General features: G+C 39.5%; 1 protein-coding gene across 1 annotated transcript in view; it reads right to left on the bottom strand.

The window, feature by feature from the left end:
• Positions 1 to 6,969: 6,969 nt before the first annotated feature.
• Positions 6,970 to 21,310, bottom strand: part of thoc7 (THO complex 7) — a 31,327-nt gene continuing 16,986 nt past the window's right edge. The window contains exons 3-8 of the mRNA XM_063067972.1: positions 20,940 to 21,067; positions 18,233 to 18,319; positions 13,506 to 13,563; positions 13,001 to 13,067; positions 12,846 to 12,915; positions 6,970 to 10,653 (exon numbers count right to left, since the gene is read on the bottom strand). Of these exons, the coding sequence (XP_062924042.1) occupies positions 10,586 to 10,653; positions 12,846 to 12,915; positions 13,001 to 13,067; positions 13,506 to 13,563; positions 18,233 to 18,319; positions 20,940 to 21,067 (478 nt within the window). The 3' untranslated portion in view covers positions 6,970 to 10,585. The remainder of the gene's footprint in view (positions 10,654 to 12,845; positions 12,916 to 13,000; positions 13,068 to 13,505; positions 13,564 to 18,232; positions 18,320 to 20,939; positions 21,068 to 21,310) is intronic.

Below are 21,310 nucleotides of genomic sequence, written 5' to 3'. Positions count from 1 at the left end.
TTCAATTAATCTACAGTACGTCTACATTTAAAAGGAAATTATCAATATTTTACATCTTTAAACCAAAAAGAATGCCACTTCCTAAATTAGTGAGTTTTGATTGGTTTGTTTAAGAAAAGGCCTAGTTTTCTATACAAAATCTTCATCCATCACATGAAACTTTAAAACTGAGGAAGAAATAAAATGCCTGGAAGGCAATGTTTTAGATAAAATTCCCTCCAAAAAATATTACCTTAAAATTTTGCACTCATATTTCATACGGTTTCATGAAATCTGAGAACCAACTTCCTCAAGCCCCAATTAGAAATATTATGTAATGAATCACTATTAATAACCATTCATTAAAATACACCAATACAAATATAACTAATCATCTGAGTTTTAAACTGAATTTATGGGTTGACTGGTATTCTGTTTAGTTTTAAAAGAGAACTGTATTTGGCCGATCATTACTTCCAACTGTATAGGAAAGCAGAGTTTCCAATCCAATTATAATTTGTTCAAGCTATTTATTACTAAATCTTCCTTGTTAAATTCTCCATTCCGTCACACCTTTTATACCATGATCAGACAGAGTCCAAGACGTAACTCTACTGATCATGAGCAGACTAACAATTTTCCCCTTGAGTACAGCTGGTATTACTACTACTACTGCGTCGACTCAGTCCTAGGGGGCCAGCGTTGGGCACGATGACGGACTCTCCACCTCCCTCCCCCTCATCAGTGTGTTCAGCTCATCTACATTAGCTGCGCCGCTGTCTTCTAGGAGCGTGTTGACCATAGTCTTGGGAGGGCACCCAGGGTTCATCCTCCCATGCTTGGGCTCCCATACAACGAATAGGCTGGCAGGCAGCTCGGGGTGGTGTTAACAGTGCCCTGCTAGTTGCAGTCTTCTCGCCTCGATTTTAGTAGTGAGCATCGGTAGGTCGTCACAGAGCTCGACGTTTGTCATGTGCTGTTGCCAACTCACGTCAAGAGCCATCCAGAGTATTTGTGTATAGCAACCACCTAGAGACTTTCGCATAGCCTTGGTGAGTGTCCACGTCTCGCATCCGTACGTGAGAATGGACTCTATGACTGCTATGAAGATCCTTTTTAAGACCTCTGGTCAGGTTTGACTTCCAGATTTCCTTCACGTCGTTCATAGCCTTCTACGCCAGTGCCTTCCATATCTTTATGTCCTTCTCAGAACTCATCATTCTTGACCCGGGGTACTTGTAGTCAATGACTTTCTTAATGGTATCATTCTTTACGGTCTTGAGAGTACCTTCGTCGCAGTTAAACGCCATGTACTCTGTCTTTCTAGCATTTAGGTGAAGTCCAACTTTATTGCACTCAATTTCCACTTTTGTCAGTAGCTGCTGTGCTTCCTCCATCTGGTCAGAGAGCAGGACTATGTCATCTGCAAAATCGAGATCTGTGAGCATAACTAGTCTGACGCTTTTGGTTCATCCTGGCTTTATAGTAAAACCAAGCTTGCCATGATCCTTAGTAGCATGACGTAGAGCGCAATCAAGGACGATTATAAAGATGTAGGGTGCCAGAGTGTCTCATTGAATACAGTAATGAAACATTCTACTCAATGTATTTATTAAAATTTGAATAAGCATTACTAACAATTTTAAATAACAATCATAACTGAGATTTAAATGTGGGCCTCCGGAGAGCCAAGCATTTCCAAATTATTTACTTCACTCACCAATTTGCTGCTTAGATTCTCACTATCTATTATTTTTAAAAAGGCAATTAAAATATAAACACCTCTGCAGATTTTCTTGAGTGAGATAAAAATCCTAAAGTATCATAGAAATAGTAGGTAAACATTGTGCATTGAAAGTGAAAGTTCAATAATTAGCTGGTTAAGTGCAAACAATGATAATTAACTTAAATTAATAGAAATACCTCATTGAAAATAATGAAAGCGACAATATTTAGAAATGTTGGGAGGTGACTCCTGTTTATTATCACTATCTTGTGCAGGTGGCATAGAGACACATCTACCAGTCTAGTCAAGGCTCCAACTTTGATTCAAGAAGATGAATTATACACAGAGGATGGCTCAGAATACAATGAAGGCAAGAAAAAAGGTCTCATCAGTAAAGTGAGAAAAACATTAAGAAGGTTTGTGACACATCACTACCAACACAAACGGTTAAAGAATCTTGACAAGAAACTTGAAAGAAATTGCAGAAGTGATATTTCGGGAACCAGGAACATCCCACGACTTCCAGTAAAATGTTATCGTTTTCTGAGAACTAGCAAGAATGCTGACTCTCCGCAGAAATTCCTGGAGAATAAAACACCAAATCACCTCCAGAATACTGATTCATTCTTATTCAGATCCATAGACAACAAACCTCCCACAACATGGGCCAAACAACTGGCAAATATTGATGAAAATAAAATATTTGCAACATTCAAAGCTAAACTACAAAAATCAGGTTTGTATTCAGGTTTACAGAAAAACCAACGATTAAAAAGAGGAACTAATTTGTTTACACACTTGAACAACAGAAATATATTAATACAAGCCTGGAGCAGGTTCATACCTGCTGGACTTTCAGTAGAAAGGTTGAAATTCTCAGTTAACTGCTGTCTTTAGTCAGTTTTGTACCTTGGAGCTGTGGTATTATGTAGCTAGATACCAAAGTGGCTTTGGTTCAGAGAGAAACACTAAAATGGCACTGAGACATGCTTTGTTTTGCCTTGTGGGGTCACAATTTTGCAAAATAAGAGTAAGTTAATTTTAAAGATTTAGTTAAAGACTCACTGTGCATGTTCCATTTACATTTAAAAGGCAAAGTATTCTGAAATTCCACCAACAAGACTGATGGCACTGCATTCATGATTGCCTTTGATTTTTGAGTACCACTTTAGCACACTGTTTAAATCATATCATGGATCTTCTTTTGTATTCATTATGAACTTGTATCCACAAGAATGACAACAGAGTTTATTAACTTCTTTATCTTGTATCATTAATCCTCTTCTCTTCAGAACTCGACTGAAAAAATTCAAATCAGTGTATTCTGCAATCTGCAGTTCAGCATTGATGCCACCAGATGCCAGACTTGCACACTGGGAAATCTGTTTTGCTGTAGGCTAATAGTTCACACATGACTTTAAAGCCACTATTTAAAAATTCTGTTGAAAGAAGTTTCACACATTACTGAAATATACTCATTAGTTATCTAAACGTTCAATGTCTTTCCTGTAGCAAATTTTAAGCATTGAAAAATTGCAGTTTAAGGCATGGTTCAGCAATCTGCATGGTTCCAGAATGACTTTCATAAAAAGCATTTCCTTTATTGCACATCTAAACTAAGTGCAAGTCAGCATTTTAAATCAATTGGGAATTGCATAAAAATATTTAAGATAAAATGCAGATTTACAATATAAGGAAACACATGGCATTAACGCCCTCACCTTCAAGTCATCCTCCAATTAAAGGATTTCCTAGAATGACCTACATTTCCACTTAACTTGTTCAAACCTGTAGACTTTTTGCCTACTATTGCTAGGGGAGAAAGGACTAACCCTCTCAACTCTTTTCAGCCATTTAATTAGATTATAGTTAATGTGCTTTTAAACTCCATTTACCTTTGCTTCATATTCCTTGCCATCCTAACCCAACAAGATCTTTTGCCTATGACATTGTTAGCCAACAAAAACTTGCAATGCTCTACCATGAAAATTTATATAGTAAAGGTAATCAGAGATCCAGTCATCATGTGTACATCCTGGTAAGTGTCCTTTACAAATCTTCCATCAGGTCAATGAAAGATTTGCACTATTTGCATAGTTATTTTCTTTCAAATCCTTCCAAGATTTCATTCTAACCCTAAAGTGATCTCTTCCAGCCCTAGAATACTCAATGTTTTTCGTATTCTTCCAATTCTAGTCTACTGCCACCTTCAAACTAACTACACACACCACCATTGCCACCCAAGACCTCAAGTTCTGGAACTCTTAAACTTTCCCTTCTGCTCTGGTCTCTTTGTCTTCCTTATGGTAGTTTAAAACCTAACATAACAATCAAGTTTTGGGCAAGCTTCCAGCATCTCTTCATGTAGATCAATGTCATAAATGTCCCTGTAAATTAATTTGAATGTTTTGCTCCATGAAATAAGTCATGAAAGACATTATTAATATGCACTTCAAACTCTTGGGGGGGGGGAAAGAGTTCTGAATTTCTGGGTAGCCTCCAACCTGATGGCATGAACATCAACTTCTCTAACTTCTGCTAAGGCCCCACCTCCCCCTCGTACCCCATCTGTTACTCATTTTTATGCACACTTTCTTTCTCTCACTCTCCTTTTTCTCTCTCTGTCCCTCTGAATATACCTCTTGCCCATCCTCTGGGTCCCCCCCCCTTGTCTTTCTTCCCGGACCTCCTGTCCCATGATCCTCTCCTATCCCCTTTTGCCTATCACCTGTCCAGCTCTTGGCACTATCCCTCCCCCTCCTGTCTTCTCCTATCATTTTGGATCTCCCCCTCCCCCTCCAACTTTCAAATCCCTTACTCACTCTTCCTTCAGTTAGTCCCGACGAAGGGTCTCGGCCTGAAACGTCGACTGCACCTCTTCCTACAGATGCTGCTTGGCCTGCTGCGTTCACCAGCAACTTTGATGTGTGTTGCTTGAATTTCCAGCATCTGCAGAATTCCTGTTGTTTGAATTTCCAATGTTCATTATGCAATGAATTTATTTTTCACAAGTTGTATGTTCTGTATTCTATTGCACAGGTCTAAAACTTACAGTTTACCTTGCAAACCTAACTTGCACCCATGACATCACCCCCAAAATACTGAATAAAATAGTTGCATAGGAGTTGCATACTTCTTACAAACTCCCAAAATTTGATTATGATCTAGTTTTTAAGTTAATAGTTCTCATTAAATTTATTAGGTGAAAAGCTACTATACAGATGGCCTCCACGTATCTTAAGACCATAAGACATAGGAGCAGAACTAGGCCATTCAGTCCATCAAGTCTGCTCTGCCATTTCCCTCTCAACCCCTTTTTCCTGCCTTCTTGAGGCCCTCCTGAGCAAGTTTCTGAAATCTTTAACCTAACTTCCTTTGACAAATTGAAAAATAATTTGCATTGATCAATGGACCACGGAAATTTACTAGAGATGTATGAATCTGAGGTAACTTTCTTTGCAGCAAGAATCCAGGTTGATGTGGATGTTGTGGAGGCCGAAACAGCAAGTATTATTGGCAACAATCTAATTGTAAGATCACGTCGCATGTCCCGTCGAGTGTCTGTTACAAGCCTCTCTGCTGATCAGCAAAAGGTTTGAATAATTTCTATTAACATAGAACATGAGGTTTACAAACATTTTTTCATCTCCTAATGATAAATTCATACTCATTTCATTTTAGGTAGTCAACACAAACAAAAGGCAGTATTTAAAAATATTCAAGAAAAAGAAAAAAGATATGGTTCAAAACAGACGACATTCCTTTCTAACAATAGGAAAGCTTCAAGCACAGGTAAGCATTCAATTTTTCCAAATGCATTATTTTTATTTTGCATAAAGCCATACAATTATGCATACTGATATTAGATCAGATTTTACACATTCATGTATCTTAAATCCAGAGTGGTAATTATTTCTCTTATCAAAGAATATCTTTCACAATAATTAACTTTAAAACTTTTTCAATCAGGTAAATGATTTAATAGAAACTGCTTCAGAAAAATCAATGAAATTACTGGCTCAAAGGCATGCAGAACTCCAGCAGTGTGAGTATTTGGGAGATGAAATTCTACAGTCATCAAAACAGTTTCAGCGAGTTTCTAAGAAAAGTGCCCGAAGGTACAAATGGAAGAAGTGTTTACTCTGCAGATGTTGCTGCTAAATTAGTTTCTTATTCTAGTGACACAATTTTGGAAATAAATTTCTCTTTTCTTTGCTCCAGGAGCACCATTGTGATTGGTGGCATAGTGGTTAACTTTCTGATAAATCCATAACTCTGGATAAATGATTCAGATCCATGAGAGTCATACAACCAAAATCACAGTAGTTAAAATAATTAATCTAGAATAAGGAAGCTAGCTTTAGTAATGGGATAAAACTACCAGATTGCTCTAAAAGTGCATCTAGTTTACTATCAATGACATTAAAGAAGGTATTCTTATATGGTTCTACCCTACTTGTGGTTAAGTATTTACACCATTCTGACTTGGAAATATATTGCTGTTTCTTCATAATGATTTTGCTTAAACTTCAAGGGTCTACCTAACAGTACTAAGGCACTACCATTTCCAAAAGGAGTGCACTAATTTAAGTGGCTCACTTTCTTTCAAGCAACAAAAGGCACATAATAAATCCTGGCTTTGCCAATGACACCCAGATCCCATAAAAAGAAAAAAAAACATCAAATTAATATACAAGGTCGTACATATAGATTTGCTATTCAAGGAGTTCCATTAGGCTATAGTTGAATCAGCAGAAGCTATCAACAAAGCTTTCATATAATCAAAGTTACAACAATGCATTATTTTCACATTAATTTAAATGAACAACTTTTGTCCCTTTATACAAGACAAAACTGGCAATCTCAGATATAGGCAATATGTTGTACAAGTAGATTTAGTTAGAATGAAAAGATAATGATTAGCTTTATTCGTTACATGTAGTGAAATGCGTCGTTTGCATCAAGTCAGTAAGGATTGCACTGGACAGCCTGCAAGTGTTGCCATTCTTCTGGCACCAATGCCCACAACTCACTAACCCTAACCATATGTCTTTGGAAGCACCAGGAGAGAACCCATGTGGTTATGGGGAGAACATACAAACTCCTTTCACAATATGCTGGAGGAACTCAGCAGGTCGGGCAGCATCAGTGGAAACGATGAGTCGACGTTTCCGGCTGGAACCCTTCGACGAAGTGTCCTGATGAAGGGTTCCAGCCGAAACGTCGACTCATCGTTTCCACTGATGCTGCCCGACCTGCTGAGTTCCTCCAGCGTATTGTGAATGTTGCTTTGATCCCAGCATCTGCAGATTATTTTGTGTATACAAACTCCTTACAGATAGCAGCGGGAATCAAACCCCAAGCTTACAGCTGGCACATTGTAAAGCATTATGCTATTTGTCTAAGTTCAACTGAAACAAAATTTCATATATAAGCATTTTAAATCCTTGCAATGTAACATAGCTTATTTTAGGAAAGTCAGGTTTTGCATTCCATATCGTAGTTATTTAAATAGATAGGTGCTTTTCTAAAACTTCTGGGCTGATCTAAATAAATGATTGTGTCATAAGTCACTGTATTAAGGTAGGCTACAAAAAAGATGCCTCATTATGAATCCCATGCAGAAATGTTGCCATGATAGGTTTCATGTTAACTACAAGTCATTTACTGTAACTTCAGAGAGCAGATAGAAGGTATGTTGTATAATAGTAACTGGCTTTCTTGCAGTTTGTATTCTGGGATGGCACTATTTATGCCAGCAATAACAATGATTAAAAAGAAAAAGCAACAACTGACTTCGTGTCTTTTCTTAAGTATATGATAATGCTATTTGTTAACTGTATTAGTAAAAGAAAGAAAATTTTCAGGTCTTTTTCCTGGTTTGATGTTCTCATTGCAAGGTTGTTATATTCTCAACTATAATAAGATCAGCAATCTTAAACAGAAAGCAAAATAGGTAAAGCAGTTAGAAAGAAGGCTTTGACCAGAGAGAATTAAGAATAATTTTTTTCCTATAATTAACCTATAGGTTAATCCTTAAAAATAAAAAGGCATTTTATTAATCACAACAAAATAACGTTAATCGCTGACTTTCATTCATTAATAGTAACAATTACTGATTTTCAAACCTAGGCCCCATGACAGCAACAGATTTTTTCCTGCCAGACAATTATTGATTTTTCCCCGAAACTTGCATGTTACACATTGCATCTTTCTAATAGGAGACAAATAGGTCCTGACTGGTGCTGGACCACATAATATGCCAAACCACAGAAACTGTCCCCAGTCATCTTCCTTCTGAACAGGAGAACTCTTTTCAGTATAAGACTTCCATGAGTTATGTGAAGGTTCAATTCCTGAGAACAGTCAAAAACCCAAAGCTAACAACAGGAATTCTGCAGATGCTGGAAATTCAAGCAACACACATAAAAGTTGCTGGTGAACGCAGCAGGCCAGGCAGCATCTCTAGGAAGAGTTGCAGTCGACGTTTCAGGCCGAGACCCCTCGTCAGGACTAACTGAAGGAGGAGTGAGTAAGGGATTTGAAAGTTGGAGGGGGAGGGGGAGATCCAAAATGATAGGAGAAGACAGGAGGGGGAGGGATGGAGCCAAGAGCTGGACAGGTGATAGGCAAAAGGGATAAGAGAGGATCATGGGACAAGAGTTCCGGGAAGAAAGACAAGGGGCGGGGGGGACCCAGAGGATGGGCAAGGGGTATATTCAGAGGGACAGAGGAAGGAAAAGGAGAGTGAGAGAAAGAATGTGTGTATAAAAATAAGTAACAGATGGGGTACGAGGGGGAGGTGGGGCCTTAGCGGAAGTTAGAGAAGTCGATGTTCATGCCATCAGGTTGGAGGCTACCCAGACAGAATATAAGGTGTTGTTCCTCCTACTTGAGTGTGGCTTCATCTTTACAGTAGGAGGCCGTGGATAGACATATCAGAATGGGAATGGGATGTGGAATTAAAATGTGTGGCCACTGGGAGATCCTGCTTTCTCTGGCGGACAGAGCGTAGATGTTCAGCAAAGCAGTCTCCCAGTCTGCGTCGGGTCTCGCCAATATATAAAAGCCCACATCGGGAGCACCGGACACAGTATATCACCCCAGTCGACTCACAGGTGAAGTGATGCCTCACCTGGAAGGACTGTTTGGGGCCCTGAATGGTGGTAAGGGAGGAAGTGCAAGGGCATGTGTAGCACTTGTTCCGCCTACACGGATAAGTGCCAGGAGGGAGATCAGTGGGGAGGGATTGGGGGGACGAATGGACAAGGGAGTTGCGTAGGGAGCAATCCCTGCGGAATGCAGAGAGAGGGGGCGAGGGAAAGATGTGCTTAGTGGTGGGATCCCGTTGGAGGTGGCAGAAGTTACAGAGAATAATATATTGGCTGGTGGGGTGGTAGGTGAGGACCAGGGGAACCCTATTCCTAGTGGGGTGGTGGGAGGATGGAGTGAGAGCAGATGTACGTGAATTGGGGGAGATGCGTTTAAGAGCAGAATTGATAGTGGAGGAAGGGAAGCCCCTTTCTTTAAAAAAGGAAGACATCTCCCTCGTCCTAGAATGAAAGGCCTCATCCTGAGAGCAGATGCGGCGGAGACGGAGGAATTGTGAGAAGGGGGTGGCGTTTTTGCAAGAGACAGGGTGAGAAGAGGAATAGTCCAGATAGCTGTGAGAGTCAGTAGGCTTATAGTAGACATTAGTAGATAAGCTGTCTCCAGAGACAGAAAGATCTAGAAAGGGGAGGAAGGAGTCGGAAATGGACCAGGTAAAACCCAAAGCTTTTCTAATTCAGAAACACAGTCAGCTGAGATCACAAAAGCTGTACTGGTAGGTTTGTTAGATACAGATTAGCACAGATCTTAGTTATTTTAGATCTTAATCAGATTTAAGTTAGAATTATTTAATAAGTACAAATCTGTACTATAGATCTAAAAGTTGCTGGAGTACAAGAGCCATCAAACCGCCGGGTGCCAGATCAGAGAGTTTTAAATTGTATTTTGTTTGAAGTTTATGTGAAACAAATTCTTCAGTGATTGCATTGTTGACTCATGAATAGCTGACAGATCCCAAAATCAGTACTACATGCCAGTCTATCGTATTCACATATATAAACTGATCCAAGTCATTTTACTAACGCTTATAAAATGACACACAATGGAGTTATTGTTAAAACAATACAAGCGCAGAGCAGCCAGACAGGCCACCAATTCTGCCCACCATCTAATGACCTTATCTTCAGTTTTAAATTTCACAATGAAGAGTACAGAGAAACAAAGGACAAAGCAAATTCTGCTTTTACAATGTATGACTTTTATTACTGAATATCATAACAGCACAAAATATCTGAAGTAGACCAAAGTCACCTTATTAGATATCACATTAGAAAAACTGTAAATTCAACAGGGAAGAGAAAAATACTACTGCTTGAAAGCAGCTATTAATTTCTCCAAATAAACTTTCAAATGGTTCAACTTTTCATTCAAGACAGGTTTACTTAGAAAACAAAGAAACCTAATTAATGGATTTTTTGCTTTATAAAAAATAGAAAGGTGCCTTCTTCATTTGGAAAATTCCTATTTTTTTTCAACTTACTAGAAATAATTAATTCATCCCCACTGACCTCGTCTTCCCAGCTTTCTTTTCCAATATTTTATAATACAGATCAGAAAAATGAATAGTAAACAAATTTCATATTGGTTCCTCTAGTAAACATTTAGTTTCAAAAATATTTTATAACTAAACAAATTGAGCTTTTCTTTTCCTACCTGGACATAAAAAGCATTTGGAATTATAGGGTAGGAATTGAATGCTTCACATGAACTGTTTCCTCTATTATAAAGTAACATTTTATTAGAATATAGAATCTCTCAATGGCAGTTCCACTACTGTCCATTTTGAATCTCCATTCTTGTCTCTGGCGAGTCCTCACCTTCTGACAATTTTTCATCACCTGTATTAGTATAAACAGTCTTGTTACTTTCTGTATTATTATTTGAAGCAAATTCAGTTGATTTTGCTCATCGCATCTCACATGTGGTTGATCGCAGCCATGGTGCCTGGTAGGGACAGCAAAACACTACTCTATATAGAGGTGTAGTTTAATGAATTAAACTTGTATCATAATAGAAGGCCAGTATCTTTGTATAAAATTGCAGCAGTCCCAATGCAGAGTATGAGATAGGATACAGTGTATGACTAAATACTTTCTATGGTGTTGCTGCTGAAAGAATAGGATGCAGCTTTCAATAAACTTCTTGAGAGTATGGGTATTCTATGAAAAAGTGTAGAAGACACTCACTTGTGACCAAATTATAACTGCTATTCCCTTTATAATTCTACTGATTTATTTATTTAGAGATACAGTGCAGAAGGCCCTTCCAGTGTAACGAGTCGCATTATCCAGTAACCCACCTATTTAACCCTAGCCTAATCACAGTGCAATTTATAATGACCAACTAACTTTCTAGTTGGTATGTCTTTGGCACGTGGAAAGAAACCGGAGCACCCAGAAGCCCAGGCGTTCATGGGGAGGAACACACAAACTCCTTACAGACGACTTCCAAAATGAACTCCGAACTCCACCGCCCTGAGCTGTAATAGCCTCTCACTAGCCACTACTCTACCAAGGTGCCCAATTGGCCATAGGCCAATTTCAATTTGGCCTAGTCACAAAATATTCATTCTAGCAATAGAGAGACTACAGAAGCAAAAGGCAGATATCAGATTGATGTCAAAATGGAGCGCTATTGTTAAACCCCATATTAATGCAATCAATTTAATAAGTACTAAGGAAGTCAAAGTCAATTCAGACCAGCGAACAAGTAATAAGACACTAGGAACTGTTGTGATCCATGCACCTGAGAAATAGGGTGGAATCAGCTCAAAATGTATAATATACATCCTTGTTTTACACAGTATTTGATATGTTTGTTGTGTTAAAACACTTCATCTGAAATTTGCAACCACGCACACAGGCATGTTTAGTTTTGCAGTTTATGGATGATGACCAAAGCATTTTACCACTTCCTTACCACCTACTTCAAGACCACATCTTACCAATGACATTTTGGATACCTAACATTACTAGTTCTATGTACTCTTCCTACTCCTGCACTCTTTGGATAAACTACTTCTTTTAATGCACAGTTCTCACACTGAATGAAACTTCGAGACATTTATGAAGCAGCTCTGAAACTAAATACAGGTTGACCTTCACTAATCCGGCACCATTGGGACCTGAGGAGTGCCGGATTAGTGAAAATGTCCAATTACAGAAGGATCACATTAAGCATAATCAGTGCCGGATTATCGAAGGAACCGGATTACAGGTAGTCGGATTAGTGAAGGTTGACCAGTATGTTATATCAGCTGGGTCAGTACCTTGTTATAATCATTGCAGAGGGTGGTTAGGGGAGCAGAGAAGGTTATTGGGGTCTCCCTACCTACTGTCGAAGACCTCTTTCAGAGTCGATGCCTCCAGAAGACACGGTACATCATTAAAGGCCCCTCACACCCTCTCCATGAACTGTTTGTTCTTCTGCCATCAGGCAAACGTTACAGGAGCATCAAAACTAAAACCACAAGGCTATTAAACAGCTTCCTCCCACAGGCAGTCAGACTGCTAAATAGCTGCTTTACCTGACTCTGCTTTGGAAACTTTTAACTTGCACTGGACACTTATAACTTGATTTTAACTGACATGTGGCTATTCTGTTTTACTATTTATTGTTATGTTTATTATTTAGTGTTGCGTTTGTTATGTTATGATTGCACTGCTCCTGGGAAATGCTGTCTCATTCTGCCCTGCAGAGCTGATGTACGGTTAGAATGACAATAAAGTTTTTTGAATCTTTGAATCATCCAAATTTCCTTTTATGAAGCAAGAATTAACAAGGTTCAGTACACTCAATGCTATTTGTTTGGATGCTATTTATGGAGCAAAGACATCTGAAGCTATTTTCTGAAGGTTTCAGGTGCTTGCTCACTGCACTACATTGCACTATGTGCAATGGGTACAGAGTAAATCTGTTAAACACAGACCATATACACCCAACCTAAATAATCCTTTTGCTGCCAGGCATCATATGGTAAGATCTGTAATGCACTGTTCAAAATCCTTTGCATACACAGATGATAACTTACCTTCTAGTGTTTGCTGTAGCTCATGTATTGTGCTGAGTAGAACATGGAACTGTTTTCTTCTTAATTCAAGCTAGCATTAACAAAATTGAAGTTAGAAGTGCTAATTTAATGAAAACTTTTTTAAAAAACATATTCTTCTCAAAACTTAATATTACCTTATCTTCAACACTCTCTTTAATATGGGAAAGATGTTCAAGTTCCTTACCCAGGGCCTCCAATTGCCTAGAGATTGAATCATAATACTGAGCAGGAAACAATATACTCATGACATTTCAAACAATCTTGATAGTTTTAAAAAAAAAAGTCAGAAGAAATTAATTCTGTGATATAGAACTTATTTTGTGCTTTTCTCCCCTCAACTTTACTCTTTCAATCTGGACTTGTCTCCTCATTCTATCCTTGATTACGCTCTTTGATTAATGCCATTGTGCGGTGGTCAATGCATGTGACAGCTCCATATCTGCACAATGGTAAATTAGTGGAACTATCAGTCTGCACCATTAGCCACTGATTATTTTGCTACCCATCACTGAGGAAGAGCAAATGCTGCCAAGCTCATGCACGTTCCGGCTACCAAAATGCAAGAACTACTTATCACTTTTGCTACTTTGCTTTACTCTCCAATTGTCTGTCAAATATACAAAGAGGTTAGTGACTTACTGTAAAGTTTCATGTCTATCAGGATGTTGCTGGATCACTTTTGCCAATGCATCATATTCTGTAAACATAAAAAATAAAAACATACTTAAAAGGAACACCACAAAACTAGAGAAAAATAAAGATAAACTAATAAATTTAACATTTTTAAAAACCCAATTCTATTTCAAAACTCAGCAATGACAAAAAGACGATTAAAAACTCCAACTATAAGCACGACTAGACAGAGAACACAGAAGTGGAATTCTTGCTGGAATAGACACTAGCTAGAATGGGATGTAAATAGGTGTAAATAAATTAAACAGAAACCTGAAGATAGAGACCATCTCAATATTGAAACTCAGAATACACACTCATCGGCCACTTTATTAGGTACACCTGCTTGTTAATGCCAATATTTAATCAATCATGTGGCAGCAACTCAATGCATAAAAGCAAGCAGACATAGTCAGGAGGTTCAGTTGTTCAAAGCAAACATCAGAATAGGGAAAGAAATTTGATCTAAGTGACCTTGACTGTGGAATGATTGTTGATTTGAGTATCTCAGAAACTGATCTCCCAGGATTTTCATACAGTCTTTAGAGTGTACAGAAAATGGTGTGAAAACAAACAACTTCCAGTGAGCAGCAGTTCTGTGGGCGAGAATGCCTTGTTAACGAGAGAGGTCAGAGGAGGGTAGCCAGACTAGTTCAGCTGACAGGAAGACAACAGTAACTCAAATAATCATGTCTTGTAACAGCGATGTGAAGAGGAGCATCTCTGAATGTATATCAATCAAACCTTGAAGTGGATGTGCTACAGCAGCAAGAGACCACATCCATTTCCACTCCTACACCTAACAATGTGGACACTGAGTGTATATCATAGCAGGTATGTCACAAATTCAAAAGGCTGCACTCTGGTTAGTTGCTTTGATGTGTTACTTCTACTTCACATCAATATTACAACTTCTGTACAAATGGTTGTATGATGAATAGCTCATGAGCAGCTCCATGGAGGAAAAAGTTAAGATTTCAGAACTAGGAAAAGTAAATGGTGAATCCTCAAGGATAGTCCACATTTATAGCAGAGGAGGTGCTGGATTTTCTTTTTAAAAAGGTATGAAGGTAGACAAATTCCCAGGACCTGACCAGGTTTATCCAAGAACACTGTGGGAGGCTAGAGAGGAAATTGTGGGAGCTCTGCTGAGATATGTGTTTGCATTATTGAGAGCCAAAGATCAGCTGCCAGTAGACAGTGAGTAGCAAACGTGTGTGTACTTAAGAAGTGCTAAATCTAATATATATTAGATTTACTGAGTTACTGGAGAACGTGCTGAGGGATAAGATATACATACATCTGGAAAGACAGATTGATCAGGGGTAGTCAGCACAGTTTTGTGCAAGGGAGATGATATCTTATGAACTTCATTTTGATGAGGTGACCAAGAAAATTGATGAGGGCAGGGTTGTAGACATGGTTTATATGGACTTCAGCAAGACCTTCAAATAAGGTTCAACATGGTAGACTGCTCTGGAAGGTCAGATTGTATGGAATCCAGGGAGAGCTGGTTAATTGGATATACCCAAGTATTTCTCAACCAAAAAAAATGTAAGTTGTCTTCAATGGTGGCTTTACTTGAGTGTTTCTTCTTTGACATAGTAAACAATACAAATTCACTTAATATAGCATTTCATGTAGGGAAAAAAATCTTTTGAAACCATAGCACTGAAATAGCTCAAGCTTAATTACAGTCCACTTATAGCTTTTGATAAAATTGTGAATTAATTGCAAAATAGGGATATTAGCAAAAGAACTGGATTCATTTCTCTCTCTGTGTCTTACAACAGAAGCTCTTTTCCCATTACTTTTCATTTATACATTGCGATTAACATAACTTCAAAAATAGAAAACAAAATTAAGCCAAGATATACTAATGGTTTATATTGCAATAAACAATGGTTTATATCAAAGTTGCTTCCTATACTTAAATTTTGATGAATAAATTTAACTTTCTGAGGGAAAATCTACTTGCATTTACATATCTATACTCATAATTTTGCCTACCTCCATAAAATATCCCCTTATTCTCCTTGCGCTCCAGGGAATAAAGTGCTAACCTATTCAACCTTTTCGATGAATTCAGGTACCCAAGTCCCAGCAACATCATTGTAAATTTTCTCTGCACTCCTTCAATCCTTTGATATCTTTCCTGTTGGTAGGTGACCAAAACTACACACGATACTCCAAATCTGGGCTCACTAATGTATTCCACACTTTCCACATCTTCCACATAACATCCTGACTCCTGTACTCAATGCTCCAATCTATGAAGGTCAATGTTCCAAAAATCTCGCTTTACGAAGAAAACCACCTGTGATGCCGCTTTCCAGGAATTATAGGTTTGTATTCCCAGGTCCCTTTGTTCTCCTGTATTCCCCAGTGCCCCCCACCCCATTCACTGTGTATGTCCTACCCCGGTTTGTCCTGCCAACGTGGAACTCCTCACACTTATCTGCATTAAATTCCATCTGCCATTTTTCAGCCCATTTTCCCAGATGGTCAAGATCATGCTGCAAGCTTTAATAGCCTTCGTCACTGTCCACTATGCCCCCAATCTTGGCGTCATCTGCAAACTTTATTTTAAATATGCAAAAATAGGTGCTTGAATAGTAGTGTTAAGTGTTCTGAAGAGCTTGCTTCTGTGCGATAGCTGTCTGACTCCTAAACATCAGTACCAGTTTTGCCATATTTATTCAGCAAGATCCAACCCATTCTGAAAAGCAACACACATCAAAGTTGCTGGTGAACGCAGCAGGCCAGGCAGCATCTATAGGAAGAGGCGCAGTCGACGTTTCAGGCCGAGACCCTTCGTCAGGACTAACTGAAGGAAGAGTGAGTAAGGGATTTGAAAGTTGGAGGGGGAGGGGGAGAGGCAAAATGATAGGAGAAGACAGGAGGGGGAGGGATAGAGCCGAGAGCTGGACAGGTGATAGGCAAAAGGGGATACGAGAGGATCATGGGACAGGAGGTCCGGGAAGAAAGACAAGGGGCGGGGGGGACCCAGAGGATGGGCAAGAGGTATATTCAGAGGGACAGAGGGAGAAAAAGGAGAGTGAGAGAAAGAATGTGTGCATAAAAATAAGTAACAGATGGGGTACGAGGGGGAGGTGGGGCCTTCGCAGAAGTTAGAGAAGTCGATGTTCATGCCATCAGGTTGGAGGCTACCCAGACGGAATATAAGGTGTTGTTCCTCCTACCTGAGTGTGGCTTCATCTTTACAGCAGAGGAGGCCGTGGATAGACATGTCAGAATGGGAATGGGATGTGGAATTAAAATGTGTGGCCACTGGGAGATCCTGCTTTCTCTGGCGGACAGAGCGTAGATGTTCAGCAAAGCGGTCTCCCAGTCTGCGTCGGGTCTCACCAATATATAAAAGCCCACATCGGGAGCACCAGACGCAGTATATCACCCCAGTCGACTCACAGGTGAAGTGTTGCCTCACCTGGAAGGACTGTTTGGGGCCCTGAATGGTGGTAAGGGAGGAAGTGCAAGGGCATGTGTAGCACTTGTTCCGCTTACACGGATAAGTGCCAGAAGGGAGATCAGTGGGGAGGGACGAATGGACAAGAGAGTCGTGTAGGGAGTGATCCCTGCGGAATGCAGTGGGGGGGGAGGGAAAGACGTGCTTAGTGGTGGGATCCCGTTGGAGCTGGCAGAAGTTACGGAGAATAATATGTTGGACCCGGAGGCTGGTGGGGTGGTAGGTGAGGACCAGGGGAACCCTATTCCTAGTGGGGTGGTGGGAGGATGGAGTGAGAGCAGATGTACGTGAAATGGGGGAGATGCGTTTAAGAGCAGAGTTGATAGTGGAGGAAGGGAAGCCCCTTTCTTTAAAAAAGGAAGACATCTCCTTCGTCCTAGAATGAAAAGCCTCATCCTGAGTGGCCTTTTATATATATTTTATATATTGGCGAGACCCGACGCAGACTGGGAGACCGCTTTGCTGAACATCTACGCTCTGTCCGCCAGAGAAAGCAGGATCTCCCAGTGGCCACACATTTTAATTCCACATCCCATTCCCATTCTGACATATCTATCCACGGCCTCCTCTACTGTAAAGATGAAGCCACACTCAGGTTGGAGGAACAACACCTTATATTCCATCTGGGTAGCCTCCAACCTGATGGCATGAACATCGACTTCTCTAACTTCCGCTAAGGCCCCACCTCCCCCTCGTACCCCATCTGTTACTTATTTTTCTGCACACATTCTTTCTCTCACTCTCCTTTTTCTCCCTCTGTCCCTCTGAATATACCTCTTGCCCATCCTCTGGGTCCCCCCCCCTTGTCTTTCTTCCCGGACCTCCTGTCCCATGATCCTCTCGTATCCCCTTTTGCCTATCACCTGTCCAGCTCTTGGCTCTATCCCTCCCCCTCCTGTCTTCGCCTATCATTTTGGATCTCCCCCTCCCCCTCTCAAATCCCTTACTCACTCTTCCTTCAGTTAGTCCTGACGAAGGGTCTCAGCCTGAAACGTCGACTGCACCTCTTCCTACAGATGCTGCCTGGCCTGCTGTGTTCACCAGCAACTTTGATGTGTGTTGCTTGAATTTCCAGCATCTGCAGAATTCCTGTTGTTTCCATTCTGAAAAGTTACTATTATAATAACAATGTGTTATGTTATCCCTGGGAATATTCCCATTCAGTAGCATTAGACCATTAGCACAATTTTTAAATAACAAATATTACCTTGCCGATTTTTTCGAATTCGCTTTGCTTGTTGAATCTGCTTTTTACATTCTGAAATCTTGTCATGAGCAGCTGAAATGTTACTTTCTGAAAAATACAGTTTCCTTGGTAAGCACGAAAGCAAATATTTTATCAGCATAAATTAACTTGCTCACAGAAGAATTGCTTCTATGACAGTCAAGGTTATAACACAATGAAAATGGTTACTGTTTAACTATAAAGTATTAGGACATGGTGGACTTGTTGGCAGGGTATTTTCTTAGAACTTCTTTGCATTTTCTTTGAGCCTCCACTAACTATACAATCCTGAGGCATGCAAGATCACCTTTACCAGAGAAAGTTTTAATGCTGTAATGAATAATAGACAATACTGATCATCATTATAGATACATAGCTGAAAATTTCACTTTGTGTTTACAGAATAAATGACTATTATATACCGACATCCATTCTCTTCCTTCCTTATACTGCCAGAAAATCATATCTTCTCCCTCAAAATACTGCTTATCCTGGGCTGAGCTGAATATGTCTGAACTCTTTTGATGACTTTGACGGTTAGTATTTTGTGTTCTGTGTTTTTCCATTCTTTTTTGCTAGTTGTGCAATTTGGTTTTTTTTGTGCATGGGGGGGCGTGATATATTTCTTTGAACAGGTTCCATGGTTTTCTTTGTTTCATGGCTGTCTGTGAGAAGACGAATCTCAGGGTTTGATACTGCATACATACTTTGATAATAAATATACTTTTGAATCTTCAAATCTTTTAGCAGTGCTTTGATACTTTGCACAGGTAGCTGTGCTTTAAGGGTGAGCTGACAATGAATGTCAACAAGCCGTGAATGTTGTGTTTCTGGTCTTACAAATAGACATTAGTTTTCAGAACAAACTTTTGCTCCTAACCTCACTATCCCAACCAAGGTCTTGATTGCATTGCTATATCTTGATCTCTGTATAATTTTCTCACAACTCAATGTTCAAATGCCTCCATTGGCCGTGACAACACTCAAACGCCTTTAGCAAAAGTCACAAATAGTAATTCTGTTAGCAAGGTGCCACGTTCTTTTGTGGTGTCTGTGCAGTTTTTGACATTGTAACTTCTGCTGTCTTAATCCAATATTGATCTCCTATTATTTATCAATAACTTTGCCTTTATCTACTATTAAATTGCCAGTCTACTAATTTCTCCAGATGCTATTTTCTTCTAACACCACATTCTCACCTCAGCCATCTTTTACTTTTAAATGCTGTTTCTGGTCTATACAGATGGCATTCACAAAATTTCTCCACCTATAAGGAGCATCAACTTCATTGGACATTTAGCCATGGACAAACTGAACGTCTCCTCTAGATAAAACTAAAAAAAGTAATTATTCTTGATCTGGTTGTAATTTTGTGGATTAATTCTTTCTTCTGTTCTAATCCTATCATTGAATCAGACTTTTTCCAAGTCTCAGCACCAAGCCAAGCTTCCCCAGCACTAGCTCCCATCTTTCACAAAAGACCACTTGTTTTTAGTCCCATTGCTGAACTCTACCCTTCTCAGGTTAATGGTTACTACTCCTCTCACTTGCGTCTTTCTCATTCCAATCAGGACGATAAACTTTGCACAATAGCTTCCTGATCACAGTCCTCCATAAACTTCAATTCATTCCATTCTCTCAGATTTATTATCAAAGTATGTATCTCACATACAAAGTTGAGTTTCATCTTCTTACAGGCAGCCACAAATTTAAGAAACAAAATAGAATTCATGAAAAACCCCATACCACAAAGACCGTCAAACATCCAATATGCTAGAAAAAGAACAAATTGTGCAAACAGTAAAAAAGTGAACAAATAACATACTAGAGTCTCTGAAAGTGAGTCCACAGCCATGGAGCCAATTCAGGGCTGAGGCAAATGTAGCCAGTCAAGACTCCAGCATCTCGCAGCAAGAAGAGAGGTAGATGGGTCAGACGCAGGCAAGCAGGATAGCCTCAGGTAGGGGATCCTGTCAGATACGAACTAGTGAGCTGAACACTGGCTTATCCTCCCCCCTTGGCTTCGATGTCTTAATCTTTTTAATCTGGCTCATTGCTTAAATCAGTTTGCTTCTTGCTCTCGAGCCCAAGCCCCACCACTTTCCAGCCAGCGTCCACTGGCCGACACAGCACAACCTGCATTCTTGAGAGTCCAGTTCGCCAACTCCTTCAGGATACCACAAAACACTAGATCGTTCAGACAGTTCAAAAACTCAACTCCCAAAGGAAAATCACAGGCTGTGGATTACAGTGATCACAGTCCAGAAAAAATATATTTAGTACAATAGTTAGTAGGTTTATTAGCTGCCCGCAAAATGTCACCATATAATCGCCAATGCCATCTGGATGCAGAACATATCAGTTCTGCATCAAGTCCCTACATCTTTGATGACCAGCACTGGTCCCAAACATTCAACACCTTAAATTTAGGATCTGTATTCTTCCCATTTCTGTGCATGCATCAGGATCACAACTGTGACTGACTGAACACTGATCCTGCTTTAAAATGATTTCATACAAAGCAAAAATAATTCCATTGCTCTAAAATACTAAAATATTGCTCTAAATATGAAAGATGTTGTTTAGAACATCACAAACTTACATATTCAAGCATTGACTAAACATTGATGTTAAATATTTAACACAAATATGCTTATTACTTTACTATTTTAAAATTTCCTTTTCTTACCAATGTCTTTAGATATTTTCTCATAGTTGAGCATTTCCCTCAAGTTCATATCATACACAAGCAATGTTTTTCCCATAGAAAATTCACACTGGCCCAATGTGCCAAGCATTCGCTGATGTTGACTGTACCTAAAAGATAGGAAAGAGCAAAAAGTTTAATTTTCATCACAATCAGCTACTATAAAATATGTTTCAAAACTCATAGCTGCAACTGTCACTGGAAATCCCAAAGGCTGACTGTGTACATTTCACTCTAGGTAAAACATCCAACGATAAAACCAAAATGAGTTCTCTCTCTTACTCATTATATTTATTAGTGAGCGGCTAAGCCAACAGACCAAGGAAAAAAACAACAGCTTAACCAGTAAAGAG

The sequence above is a fragment of the Mobula hypostoma genome, chromosome 15, assembly GCF_963921235.1.
Source record: "Mobula hypostoma chromosome 15, sMobHyp1.1, whole genome shotgun sequence".
Lineage (NCBI taxonomy): Eukaryota > Metazoa > Chordata > Chondrichthyes > Myliobatiformes > Myliobatidae > Mobula > Mobula hypostoma.
Note: the sequence above shows the minus strand (reverse complement) of the source record. Positions and strands in the feature narration are given on the sequence as shown.